We start from the raw sequence: 14134 nt of genomic DNA, 5'->3' as shown, positions 1-14134 counted from the left end.
TATATATATATAAGAAGATCGTATGGTTTTCAAAAAAACACTGTAAGTGTAAATCCTAACATCAGAAAATAGAGTTTGAATGCATTTGAACTGAACTAATCTGACCACCATATGATGGACATAATGGACTTGTAGAGTCAGATACACGTGTGTATCCAAGAATAGAGGGCTCCTCTGTTACAATTGGTGTGCAATTCAAACGTCTTTTCAATCTTACCAGTGTGAAGCGCTATCATCCATGCCACCATTTTATGGAAAGTGAGGTTCCGATCCAGTTGTCTTCGAATTCTTGTTGAGCAACACTTTGGATGAAGAGAAAAGAGAATGGTGAAAATTGTTCATGTCAAAGCCTTCTATGTCCCAGTTGCTTTACATGCATCAGCTCATGTAATTCTCATAACTGCTCTACGAGGACATATTTCCATCCACTTGGTTGATAAGAAAACTGATGGAGTTAGTAAGTCATCTCTCCCTGTTCAAACAGCAAGCTTAAGTAATATAGTTCCTGTTCTCATAGTGACATGAAGCCCTCTCTCAAATACCTTTCTCATTGTATAAAGTTTTAAATTTTGACACAATATATTCCTAGTTATGATAAATTTATTTAAAGGGGGCCTACGATTTCATAAAGAGTTGGCTTATTGTTTGTTTCCTAAGAGTCCAGTGGGGACAAAAATGAGTGAGCAGTTCTAGAACAAGTGAGTAGGTCTTTAACCCAATTGCTAATATACACTATAGAAGGAGGTCATCTAGGTCACAGACATTACAAGGAAAATCACTGTCATCACATAATAATAATAAAAATAATGATGATGATGTTGATGGCGACAACGATAACTAGCAGTTACTGAGAGCTTGTGGAAGAACTCTTTAAGCCTTTTACACGTATTGGCTTACTTAATTCTTACTCTTATGTCAGTTTTATTAAGGAGAGACCATTACCTACCTAACAGCTGAGGAAACAAAGGTGATTGATTATCCTGCCTTATGTGATATAGTCCATAACGGACAGAGATGAGATTAAATCCAGATCATCAGAGAGATTTTTGTATCAATATTGCAGTAATTTATATCATCTCCTGACACTCAAAATAGAAAGTTGTCCAGGGCATTTGGCCCATATCCATATGTTAGAATGCATGGATTTGAATCTGGAGTCAAGTCAGTGCTCAAAGCAGAGAAAGCAAAATCTTGTTGGTGGTTGAAATAGACACTTATCCTCACAAAATCTGGCTATTGGCTTGTTCTAGCTGCTTTGCACCACAGTTTAAAAGTACTGTCATAAAAAGTTAAGGTTCTTTAAAGAGGACAGTGACCTTCTAAAACAATCTTAGGTATTGTCAATACATGGATGTAAATTTTGTATATAATTTAAATAAGGAGGTTACTTATTTTTAATAAAATATTCTGACTTTGTAGAAAGATATGATTGGTGGACAATTGTACCTGCTGTACTGTTTCTCAGTTCATCACACCTAAAAGGAAGGAAGGTTACATGAAAGGTGACTCTTTGAATCACAAAAATACTAGTAAGGAAGATGATAAGGCTTCCAAATAAAGAAGAAAAGCTTAATCAAGTATCTTGTGGGACCCAGGTAATTTACTTATTTACTAATCACTCAATGCAATAATGCAAGTATTCTCATCTCCATTACAGACAAAGAAATTAAAATTTCACTTTGGCTTTCTAAAGTTCACATCCCTTTCCATCAAATCAGATGCAAGGACACCATCATTATTATTCTAAGTGCCTCAAAAATATGACTTAAATTTAAGTTTTGGGATCCTTAGTGGAAAGTGGTCAAAGAAAGTGAGGGTAGGAGAACAAAGACTAGAATGGAAAGAAACCCACAAAGCGCATATTAAAGGGCTACCACTGTGCTTTAACAGTGGGGTCATTGAGATGAGGCAACTCCTTTATAGTTTTAAGAAAATAGCCTCCCGTTTCTTAACTGCCACAGTCCTTCAGTTTTTAAGAGTCCTTCTGATAGGCATAATTCTGGAAGACTTGTAATGACCTTGTGCAATCTTCTCCCTTGACTTTGGATGAGACCTGTGACTAGGGTGTGTGATTTTGTTAGACGATAATGATAAAATGGATTCTGCAGATGTAAAGTCCAAAATTGTCTTAAAGAGAGAGATTTTTTTCCCTCAGGTACCCAACACTATCACATAAACTCTTGAAATCTAGGTCTAGAAGTTCCAAGTGGAGGAAGTCAAGTCAGAGATTAAAAATACAAGAAGGATTTAAGGTACTGTTGCTGAAGTGGCGGGGCATGTAGGCTCCAAAAGTGACCATGGGATGATTACTAGCAAGGAGACAGGGACCTGAAACTATAATGAATGGAATTTTGCTAGGAAGGAGCTTGGAAAGGGGTTTTTGGTTTGTTGTTTTTCTATTTTGTTTTAGAGAGCTGAGGTGGAACCCAAGGCTCTGTGCATGCTAGAAACATACTCTATCTCTAAGCCCAGACTTTCAGAAGAATATTTTAAGCAAGTTTCTAGGTACACTCATTTGCTCTCAGCCCAGCAAACATGTTCTTAATCTTACTTTCACAGAACGCTGAATAGAAAAGTCAAACAGGGTGCTGAACCTCTGCTTTATACAACTTCCAGCTTATAAATGAGGGTTATTCAAAACAATTGCATTTGGGACAATCTGTTGCACAGGAGTAGATAACTAATAGCATCCTTCCTGGAGTGGCAAACTGGATTGGACTCTTAAGAATCACAGGATGGTCTGGATGGTGGTGATGCACACCAATAATCTCAGCACTCAGGAAGCAGAGACAAGTGGATCTCTGTGAGTTTGAGACCAGCCTGTTCAACAGAGCGAGTTCCAGGACAGGCTCCAAAACTACAGAGAAACCCTGTCTCTAAAAACCAAAACCAGATAAAGAATCACATGATGAGAATTAATATAGTTGAGAGCAGCCATGAATTATTTTTGAAAGGAAATTTTGTCTTCATATGTATCTATTGTGAGTCACAGACCTACTACTTAGCTGTAAACTAATTTTCTCCCCTGTATGATAGATAATTGATGATAATTAAAGTTCTTCCCTAGGAGACATGTAGTCATTGAGAGATGTTTCATTAGAATCTGATGTTATTTTGCGACATTGTGTAACTAACTCCGCATCTAATGTACCTTGAGTCTCCAGCTAGAGGGCAAGCATCCTGTACAGAGATCAACATGCTATGTACTTGTAAAATTGTTCTTTAATAATTGTTTGGTCATGCCTTGAAAATAAGATCATTAAACCTATCTACATTTGTTACAGCTTCTTTTCCAGTTTCTTGAAGGAGGGATTGAGGGGGAAAATTACTAACTTCTGAATTATAACAAATTTGAAGAGAAATAGTATGGCTTTGTTGGGCCCCCTATATCCTCTGCATAGGCCCATCTTTATCGCTATCATTAGCAGTGATAAAATTTGTGAAATAATAGATGTTGATGCCCTTGCTAACTTTGACACGAAGCCATAGAAAAACTAAATGCAGTATCATAACAATGGAGAGATAGGATTAGGTAATACAGAGTCCATTCAGAGATAACCATTTTATCTTAACATGCATTAATGCAAAGAACATTTGATTCAAAGAAAAAACTAGTGAGTCAATGGAACAGGTCCTACCAAGACAGCAAGCCTTCATTTTTCCTAACCACTGTCTTCAGTGTAGTCAGCAATAGTAAACAACCCTAAAGAGAAGCCACAAGTCATGCTGATGCTGAACTTTCAAGAAAATGATCTCCTCACCACTTCCTGAAAATGAGGCGGGATGATCAGTTTGTAAAGTTTGAAAGACGGGCTTTATCTTTGATTGCTTGGGTCCTTTCTGTTCCTCCTTACTATAAAAGATACCATTTCTGTGCTTCGGCTCACCTCTAAATTATTACCAGCCATCTCCCAAATAGCCAAGCTGTCATCATGCCTTACAGCTTCCTCATGGAACTACCTCTTTGCCTTTGTCCACTAACTTCTAAAAGGAAGTTTCTCTGTTACTGTCACAAAGAGCCTTGCCCAATTTCAACAAACTATCATTATAGTGCAAGGGCAATTGTTGGGACATCCTGGCAATTTGCTATGCTCTATTGAAACTGAATTTCAAAATAATGAAAAGTGGAACTAAAATGAAGTACTCATTTGATAGGGTTATTTTAAGCTTTTAAGCTCTATTTTATGTATACTTGGTCTGATTGTATTTGTATTACATATTTATGAACATTTTAGGTAAAATGTCAAGAGCTATCCTTACATCTCCTGACAGAACTCAGGTAAAGACTCTGACAGTAATGTCCACACATGGTGGCAGTAAAACTATGTGAAAAAATGAAGGATAACACTTTTTTATGGACCTCTTTATAATTTTGAAATCCCATGTTAATTCTAAATCTCTTCCACAGGACTCTAAGCTCCTAAAGCTTGTGGCTTTCTGCCTTTAATCACTTTGTATCTCCAGTTATTAATATATAGAAAGCCCTCTACTAGGGTGACAACTTAATAATCAACAAACTTAAATAATCAGTATATTTTTACTAAAAGTATATTCGTTCATTTTTCTTCTTTTTTTCAACACTGGAAATGGAAAATAGAGCCTTTTATACTTGGTGTGTTCTTTACCACTAAGCTACAGTCCTTCCTAGAAAGGCATATTTATGTTTAAATTTGCATTATTTGACCTGCTTCCCTGCTAACATCATCCCTGAGATGAAAAGCACAAAGGGGCTCCCTCTAGGAGGACACATGGTTTGAGGCAGAGCCATGATGAGGCCTTCTGATTCTGAGACTATATAAGGCAAACAGCCTTACCTTTTAACCTTCCTGTTTCAGTCTGACCTGAAGATTAGGATGGTCACAAGTTAGAAATTTGTTTCTACACATGGAAGTTCATCAAAGACTTCTGTATGCTTAGGCCTATCCTTTTTCCATCTCTCTCCACAAAGCTAGCTGAGAGCCTTTACCTCTATCCTTTTGGGAGGGGCCTAAGGATACACAGCCAGAGGGCTTTTTCCCCTCTGGGTAACCAGAAGAATTCAAAACCAAAGTCTGAATGATTCGGACCTCTAAAACTGAACAGAAATTCTGTGTCTGTTTAGTTAGTACGGTGTTAATGGAACAAGTTTTTGAAATTATTATATCCTTATCATTTCTAGAGTAGGTCATTTAGCAGGCTCAAATACTCATATTAAACAGAGCCACAGGGAGAGTTCAAGATGTTTAGTTGACACATACAAAAGCGAACAGGCTCTGGGAGCACAATTTCCTGGCTCTGATTCCTCCCAGTTAATCGTGCTCCCACCTCGCTCCCTCGACATGAGTTCTACAGAGCTTCAGTGAGCTGTGGCCGCTCCCACTTCCAACATCAGCCACAGCATACTCGTGCATTTAAACCGCGAACAGAGAGCAGCTGCAGTTTTCAAAGTTCACACTTCAGCTTGTTAAGCCCAGAATGAAGGGCATGCCATACCTGTCAGAGACCATTGCTTTGAGGGAGGGGAAGTAGGCAGGGATAACAGAATAGATGGTATGAAAGCACAAAGAACAATTCTAGGGGAGGAAGCATAGAAATGGAGAGCAGAGAGATGGGAAAAGGAAGTAGTGGAGCAGCTGATCAACAATATTCAAGTATATATGAAAATACCAGAAGGAGAACCCTTAGTTTGTCTGCTAATTTAAATAAATACATAAATAAGTGGGGGAAATTGTTCTTTTGTGTGAAAATCTATTTGGTTATAGAATTGGGCTTTTCTCCAATTTAATCACTGCTATTAAAGGTTCTCATGAGGGTCTTCACCTGTGGGCCACAAGTTGCCCCTAAGATGACATTTTATATGTGCTGCTCATGGGACATGGGCCCTCAAGGCAATGCAACTTCGGGTTGTGAGGTAATCAGGATTTCTTAACTGACCACCTTGGTGAAAACACTGCCTGTTTCTCAGGCTTTACTTCCTCTAAATAGAAAGTATTCAAATGGGGACAGGGGGAATTTCTTTTAAAGGCAACCGAATCATGTCTCCATAAAAACAAAACAAGTTAATGTGCAATGGTTTCATCTAGCAAGGTTTCATGTGGCTCCTGTACAAGATAGGTGGGTAGCTTGGCTATCTGTCTTTCAATGCAGTGAGATTGCATCTCCGTGGAGTCTTGGGAGATTATTTGGAAAGCCTCATGGTTGATGTCTAACAGCAGGTGCTCTTGTTCGGTTTTGCCCTGGTTTTGCTCAGTCTGCAAGATCAAATTGTGATACATTGAAATAATGACTTGGATAAAGGAGCATTGTCACAGAATTTTCCAGATGAAGGACCTGACCCTTTTCAGAGAACCTCAAATGATTTGTCAACATTCTTCTTTTATTTCTGCCTGTCCAATTTGTTGTTTTGCTGATGAGCAAAAATGAGTCTAAGATTTTGCTCAACTACATATGGCTTTGCAGTACTGGAGGCACGACTTGGGTCCTGCGTGCTAGGTTAATGCTGTACTACCGAGTTACCCCCGTTTCCTGACTCTTCGTGTAAAACTAGAGCTCCGAGGGTGGAATTTAGGGAGTATGTTTAAGATGAAATGGTATTTTGTAAAGAGGTGGGGAGTATCAAAGTTTAATTGTCTGCTCATGCCATTTTAGCAAATTGAGGGCTGTATGTTTCTAGATAGAAACTCTTCTTAGACTAATAGGAATGTTGTATGACTAGGAAAAGGGAGGCAAAGTGAAACACAAACTGTACCTGTAACTCACCATCTAGTTCATATATTCAGTAATTGTTGGATCAAGCGTTAACTCTTTAGCTATATATTTAAGCTCCTAGTTTCGCAGTAAAATCCCTGCTTTCTTTCCCAGTCTTATCTTAGAGCAGTGGTTCTCAACCTGTGGGGCATGACCCTTTGGGGGATGGAGCAAATCTCTTTCACAAGGGGCTGAAAAATTTGGATGTTTACATTGTGATTGACAGAAGTAGCAAAATTACAGCTCTGAAATAGCAAAAAAAATAATTTTATGTTCCCCACAACATGAGGAACTTTAGTTGCAGCATCAGGAAGATTGAGAACAGAACCATTGCTCTAGACAGTTACCCACCACAATTACTGTACTCCCAGAAGCAGAGTTTGCTTACCATTGTCCTTCAAAATTGATTTTAACTTAAATATTTTAAGATTTTAGGAGAGAGATGGGGGAGGGGTAGACATCTGTGTGGTAGTCAGAGGTCGATGTCAAGTGTCTCCCTCTACTTTCCACCTTAGTTTTGAGGCAAAATCTCTCACTGAATCTGGAGTGCACCAATTCTGCAAGGCTGGCTGTTCATCAAAACTCAAGGTCCCAGGAGGGCACTAACACCTAAAACTTCTCAGGAATTTTTTTCAGTGTGGCCAGGAATAGAAAAAAAATCCAAAGTGAAGCAATGTCTTGCTGATAATTAGATTTTAAAGGCAGTTACATGAAAATATACCCAAATCAAATCAAGCTCAGGATGCTGCCTGTCCTTGACTTGACATGTTCAACCTGCCCAATTCTGTGCACTGTTCTATATTTCTTCTTATGGGAAGAATACACTACCTCTCTTTCTCCCAAGCCAGACAGAACCTGACTGTATTCATCTTCATTCTCCAAGTACACAAATGTTCATAGAAGGAAAACAATCTAGCCATCAACTCATACATTGGGTAAATATTATCCTTTGTGTTTCTTTTGGTACTGATGATTGTTGCCATAGCCTCATGCATGGTTGGCAATCACTGTACCAGTGAGCTGCACCATCTGCCCAACAAACCACATTTAAATAGAACACAATAAAGGGTGATACAGAAAGTATTATAGTATTTCTCATTGTTTGATAATAAGATGTCTCACCATGCTCTGTGCTTTTGCCCATGCCATCTCTTGCCCACATAGAACACTTTTCTGTTTCATCAACAAATTCTAAATGTTGATTTATCCTCACTATTCAGGCTACTTTTCCTCTGCAACCTTCCTGGCATTCCCTGCCCCATCTAATGTCATTTCTGTCTTATTTGATCTGTCATATCTGATCCTCTATGGCTCTTTATTTTAATGTTTTATATGGGATCTACCATATTTTGTTCTGTACAATGTTATTTGAACATGTATTAAATTTAAAAATATCAATGATTTAATTTTTATCTTCATATAATGTTACCAGTTTATATATATATATATATATATATATATATATATATATATATATATATATATATATATATCAAGGTGCTCATTGAAACATTAATGTAAAGGCAAAGGGGGCTCTGGGCATGTAGAAAGCCCCGAAACTTCCAATCCCATGGGACTATAAATGTTTATTTTGCTTTTCTTTATTTTTGTTTTTTTTTTAATTTCACTGTGTAGCTAAGGCTGGCCTAGAGCTCCCTATGTAGCCTGGAATAGGCTCAAACTTAAGAACTGTCTGTCTCGGGCTCCTCATTGCTGGGATTATAGACATGTGGCACCCTAGGAATCAACTATTTCTCCTCCTATTTTCATATAGTGGGTTTTTCTGCGCATTGATTTAATTTGCTTGAGATGTTCCACAGAAAATGTGTTTTCTATGATAAAATTTTAAAAATAGTCTTGAACAGTTAGTTCCTAAATATCACATGTCTGGCTCATATACTCTTAACACATGTATGTTTACTTCAGTACTGTTGTTGATGTATAGTTTGTTTAGCTGCTTCTTAAATTTTTCAAATTAAATGACTGTTCCAGGGATATATATATATATATATATATGTGTGTGTGTGTGTGTGTGTGTGTGTGTGTGTGTGTAGATATATGATATATATTACAGCATAGGACATGGTGCAGCTCATGAATATTCTACACAAGATAAGCTTCACAAAGCATTACTTTGTTCTGCCTTAGAAAGAGCATTTGGCATGACGGATTGAGAATTTGAGGCACTCAGTAGAAAGCTTGCTCTTACCGCGCTGGAACCCCTGAGGAAGGAGAGCAGATTTCGACACACTGGTAACAGGATCAGCATGCAGTTGAAATTCAGGCAGGCTGCAGGTGCCCTGGCCAGAGCCAGTGCTGACTAGAAGAGAGAGGATTGTGAGCAGAGAGACTTTGGTGAGCAGAATACCCATTCTCCTCTTCCCTGGGGTCCCATCATGGAACCCCAAAAAGCTCCCTTAAGACATCTGGAATGGAATTCCCTTCACAGCGGAGGAGTTTTCTTGGGGTCCACTGATATGCTTTACTCTAACCTGAAGCTGCCTGTTTACTCCAACTGAACATTTTAAACTTTCAAACCTGAAGAGAAGTGGAAAGAAATTTACTGAGTTTTTTTTTTTTATCCACCTGCCGGACTAAACTTTTTAAATTTTCGTGTGTGTGCTTTATCACCTACCTAGCTTTACACCCCTTCCTCCATCAGAGGAGAGTATCAGGTGTCCTCCTGTATTTCTATGGTGCTCTGCTTTATTCCTGTGAGACAAGGTCTCAGATTGAACCAGGATCTCACTGTCTTTTGTCTAGTCTGGTGTTCAGCAAGCTCTAGGGATCCTACTATCTCTACTACTCCCTTGCCCTTCCAGTGGTGGCATTATAGGTGCCTGTGACCACACTTGGCTTTTTACATGGGAACTGGGGAACTGAACTCTTGGCCTCATGCTTGTGCAGCAGGAACTCCTATCCCTTGACACCCCTCCCATACAGTTGATACATTTTAAAGTAAGTTGCATGCATCAGTTTACTTCCTCCTAAATCTTTGAGCATGTATACCATTAACAAGAGGTCAGTATCAAAACTAGATCTTTGATTTTAAACAAAGTCCCCTTAGCATTTAGACCTTAACAGTAACTTAAGCTGGTATGGTGTAATACTTGGGCGAAACTGGTTTAGCAATGTCTAAAGAAGTTGCCTATGATACAAGAACAGATCATCATGAATACAGTAGAGACAATTTTAATAATGTGAAATGATTGTTTAGCAATACTTACACATATGATTATAACATTATTAATGTAAGCATTATATAACAAATGATGTGCTCTGGGAGCGGCTGTAGTTCTAATTATTTTCATTTGTGATGAAGAGACCTGACAGTTCAAGGAAACAGATTGCTTAGGGACTCAAGGAAATTTAAGGACCTCTGCTCGGCTGGCCTACTGAAGTGATGTAGTACACAAACAAGTTCCTGCAAGTCTCCAGATAATAGCTTGAAGTCGATTTTTTCAAGATCATTTCACATGTCATTAGGAGGAGGACTTCTCCATGCCAAAAATATGATATGAACCATTTAACTTAGAAAAAATATAGAAAATTTCAATTGTCAAACCAGTGTCAAACCTGTATGAGTGTCAAACCAGTAGGCTTTCCATTCTAGAGATTCCTATGTTAAGCTTGGCACATATTGGTAGAGAGGGATGCAGGTAGGACCCTCTACCACACTTCACTTTGTTACACTGTCAGGTCTTAAGTGATTCTTGCTAAAGAATTTGCAACTGGGGAGTAAAGCTGGTGATGTTGTCTTGGTTGGTCAGAATATTCATTCTAAATCTTAAAAGGAATAAATAAATACGAGCACATCTGCCTAGAAGTGTGAGCTGGCTGATATTACATGAGGTGGAAGTTCACTTACCCCGAGGAGTTTTCGAGTATAATAGTACTTAGGTCCATCATCATAAACCTTGTAGTAGTTGACAAAGAGGAAGACATTCAACCCCAACCACACCAGCTGCACAAACAGAAAAAGTCGGATGAGGTTTATAAGCCTAAATAAGTAGATTCCCTATAATAGTGGAGTCAAATGAAGGACAGGACTTCCCCCACGTTCAGACTTTGACAAAGGGGGTCATAAAGCTGAGCACAATCAGCTTCGAGGCAGCTCTTTCCTATCCCCGCGCCACCCAACTCTTCAGTCACTGGCTTGATCTGCCTTTGTTGTTTTGCATGATTGCTTCACTACTTGGTCAGCATGCGAAGTTAGTATCAGCCTGCCTTGTCTCTTTTCATCTTAAGATCAGAGAGGTAACAATGGTTGACAAAGTAAAGTGAGAACACATGGAACACGTATTGTTGCTCGACCTGTAGGAAATTGAACTGTCCTCTCCCAGATGCCCGTCACCTACTTGCAGCACATACAGCTTACCATTCTATTTGGTAAGTTTTCCTTCATTTTTAAAGGAGGGCATATTGAACATGAGCAAAGGAGTCAAGGTCATGGAATTTAAACAATAAACTTTTTAGATTTTAAGTTGGCATTTGATGCTAGCAACAACCTTATCAAGGGCTGATACTACCCAGTCTTCTACCTTCAGCTCCAACGTGATTTTCTTTCAATATGAAATTACTAGCTATTATTAATACTAGCTATTAAATACCCATAAATGTTTCATAACAGTCTCTCTTTACACAGAAGGCGCTACAGAAACTTCCTCTCTTGCCCTGTCACTCTCCCCAACTCTAAATTTCTAAACCATGTCTTTATTTTCAAATATATGCATACACAACTTAAAAGATTACTTCCTGGGGAAACTGTAATTAGAATGAAAATTCTATTTCAACTTGTTTCTTAAGTGAATAATCTGCTCTTAAAATGGCAGTAAGGAGTCAGGACTCCAGTTTTAAATCCTGATGTTTCTATGTTGCATTGGAATATTGGTTTAGCATGAACTGACTTTCAATCAAATATTTGTTGTTTTAATTTTATTCATTTTATTTACATCTCTAGAACTCAAACACTCCATGTATTACGTGGTGAATTTTTACAAAACTTCCTTTCGTAAGTGATTTTGATATCGTGCTTCATTAGCTATTTGGCAAGAATAGATACTACATTTCTTCCAATTCAATTCATCCATAATTGCTTTGCTGAGAACACTAACTTAAAAGTATAAACCAGAAATCAATGTGTAATTGAAAATTAGCCACAGCCTTATTTCCAAAATTATTTCTCAAGATTAATAGTTCATATATAATTCAATATTATATACATACTTTATATGCACATAAATACATATAACATACATACCACATATAGATGAGTCTAAATAATTTATTTCAATTCTTTCATCTCAATTTGTTGCAAAATTCACAAGTGACTACAGTTCAGACCTCTTAGGGAAAAATGTGCTTATTTTAAAAAGAAATTTGAGAACTTTGGTTGTTTTGGTTCTATTACTGAAGTAAAGATCCCTTTCCCATTCATGAAATCTTTAAGAATAAATATTATTCAGAAAACAGTAAGGTTTTAATTGAGCATTTTAAGTAGGTAACATAAAAAGTAGACAAATTTACCTCCGAGTAACTAAGAAAAATATCTCAGAGATCTTTAGTATGATCTTCTATTCTCTCTGTTAAATGCTGGCTAATTCCACATTCTTAGTAACTCAGAAACAAACTGGGAGAAATGAGAGCTGTTGGTGCATAGTTTTAATTAAGAAGTTTGAAATGGGAGAATTAACTCAATCTACTTACAAATTGATGCTTGTTCACAGTGTAAGTAAATTTCTTAAGCAAACAACAGTAAGAAAACCCATTGCTCTATGTTAGCTCCCAAGAGAACCCCAACACATTAAAGAATTATAATTTACCTCTTGTTGGTACTTACAATGACAAAGATGGAGAGTCCCTCATTCACAGCCCAGTTCCCCATGGCAGCAAAGGGTGAATGTGCTGGGTCTGCCTTTCTTCTCTACTGTGCTTCTTCTTTGCATGAGGAAATGAAAACAGCATTGGGGCAATATGTTTCCTTTGCTATTATCAGAAATTAGCTAATCATTGGTCAACTGAAAGCCTGTTTCCATAACAAATTTAAATCTTTAAACCACATAAAAACTACAGAAAGAAAAATAGATCTTGTGATTCAATCACAAGTAAATACATTGGAAAATGAAACCAATTGCTACAACTGAGAGACTATATTTGTCAAGTTTTAAAATTTGCTTTATCATTTATCAGATTTTGTGCAGTTTACGAATATATTATACACAGTGACTTATGTTTTTTTTAAACTAACTAGTTTTCTACTTGTAATTTTCAAGGTGTCTGCCTAACCGTGGATAAAACGTGTGTGTGCTGGGTAAAACATACCGAACACATGTGAGATCTTTTGACAAACTCTTTTTTTATTTTGAGAAGAGTAGTTTTATTTTAGGGGAATAAAAATTTCAATATTTTCCAGTTTAAATAATAAACTGAACAGAAATGAGATTGTACAAAAATGGATTATACAACATTATAATTATTCAGTTGATTTGCAAAAGATATAATTATTGGAACTAGAATATTTTTCATGTAAACGAAAAAGATATATAAATTTAAAAATGACTTTCTTTAAGCATTATTTTTTCTTCTCCTTTTTTAAATTTATATATTAAAAATTTCCACCTCCTCTTCTCCCATTTCCCTCCCACTCCCAGCAGTCCCTCTCCCCCTCCCTCTTTAGGGAGCAGTCAGGGTTCCCTGCCCTGTGTGAAGTCCAAGGTCCTCCCCCCTCCATCCAGGTCTAGGAAGGTGAGCATCCAAACAGACTAGGCTCCCACAAGACCAGTCCATGCAGTAGAATCAAAACTCAGTGCCATTGTCTGACAAACTCTTATAGCAGTATTTATCCTCCCTGGGTAAAGTAAAAAGAGTGATAGATGATGTTTATAGAGTGCTAACCATGTTTCAGTTTTCTATCATAAAGTAGATATAGGCCTATATTGTGTACATATATTTGTGACTTGAAACATACATATTAATACATATGTATGCATACACAGAAAAATACTTGTGCCCACATATACATCGACTCAGTTGATTCTCATAATTCAATCCCTATAAGTAGGTTCTAATTTGTGATTACATTTACAGATGAGAAAATCAAGACCAAGAGCAGTGAACTTATTTAAACCCAGTTACAGTGCCAAGGAATAATGCAGGCGGTCGTTTGAAGTCCATACAACTGATGTTACCTGTAAAGTAAGGTACCAGAAAAAAAAGTTTAAATTTGTCAGTGCCACCTTAAATCACTCCACACAGGAAAGGAAACTGTAGTAAAAGTACCAAAATATTTAGGTGGCAAACATGTTTCCAGGCAGACATTTTCTGCTAAGTTGGTAGACATAGATCAAAGGTGTGTCAGTGTATGGTAGATGCTAAAGCTAGGTGTAGCACAACCACATCCGGCCACTCT

The 14134-nt window shown here is 37.5% G+C and overlaps 1 protein-coding gene across 1 annotated transcript in view; it reads right to left on the bottom strand.

Annotated features, from left to right (window-relative positions):
• The window catches only part of Cybb (cytochrome b-245 beta chain), a 35493-nt gene extending 22830 nt beyond the window's left edge, over positions 1-12663 (bottom strand). Inside the window, exons 1-4 of the mRNA XM_075958341.1 lie at positions 12566-12663; positions 10595-10690; positions 8936-9046; positions 218-302 (exon numbers count right to left, since the gene is read on the bottom strand). Coding sequence (XP_075814456.1) covers positions 218-302; positions 8936-9046; positions 10595-10690; positions 12566-12610 — 337 coding nt within the window. The 5' untranslated portion in view covers positions 12611-12663. The remainder of the gene's footprint in view (positions 1-217; positions 303-8935; positions 9047-10594; positions 10691-12565) is intronic.
• Positions 12664-14134: the final 1471 nt, after the last annotated feature.

This window comes from Microtus pennsylvanicus, chromosome X (genome assembly GCF_037038515.1).
Source record: "Microtus pennsylvanicus isolate mMicPen1 chromosome X, mMicPen1.hap1, whole genome shotgun sequence".
Taxonomy (NCBI): Eukaryota; Metazoa; Chordata; class Mammalia; order Rodentia; family Cricetidae; genus Microtus; species Microtus pennsylvanicus.
The sequence above is the reverse complement of the archived record's forward strand: the minus strand, read 5'-3'. Positions and strand labels throughout refer to the sequence as shown.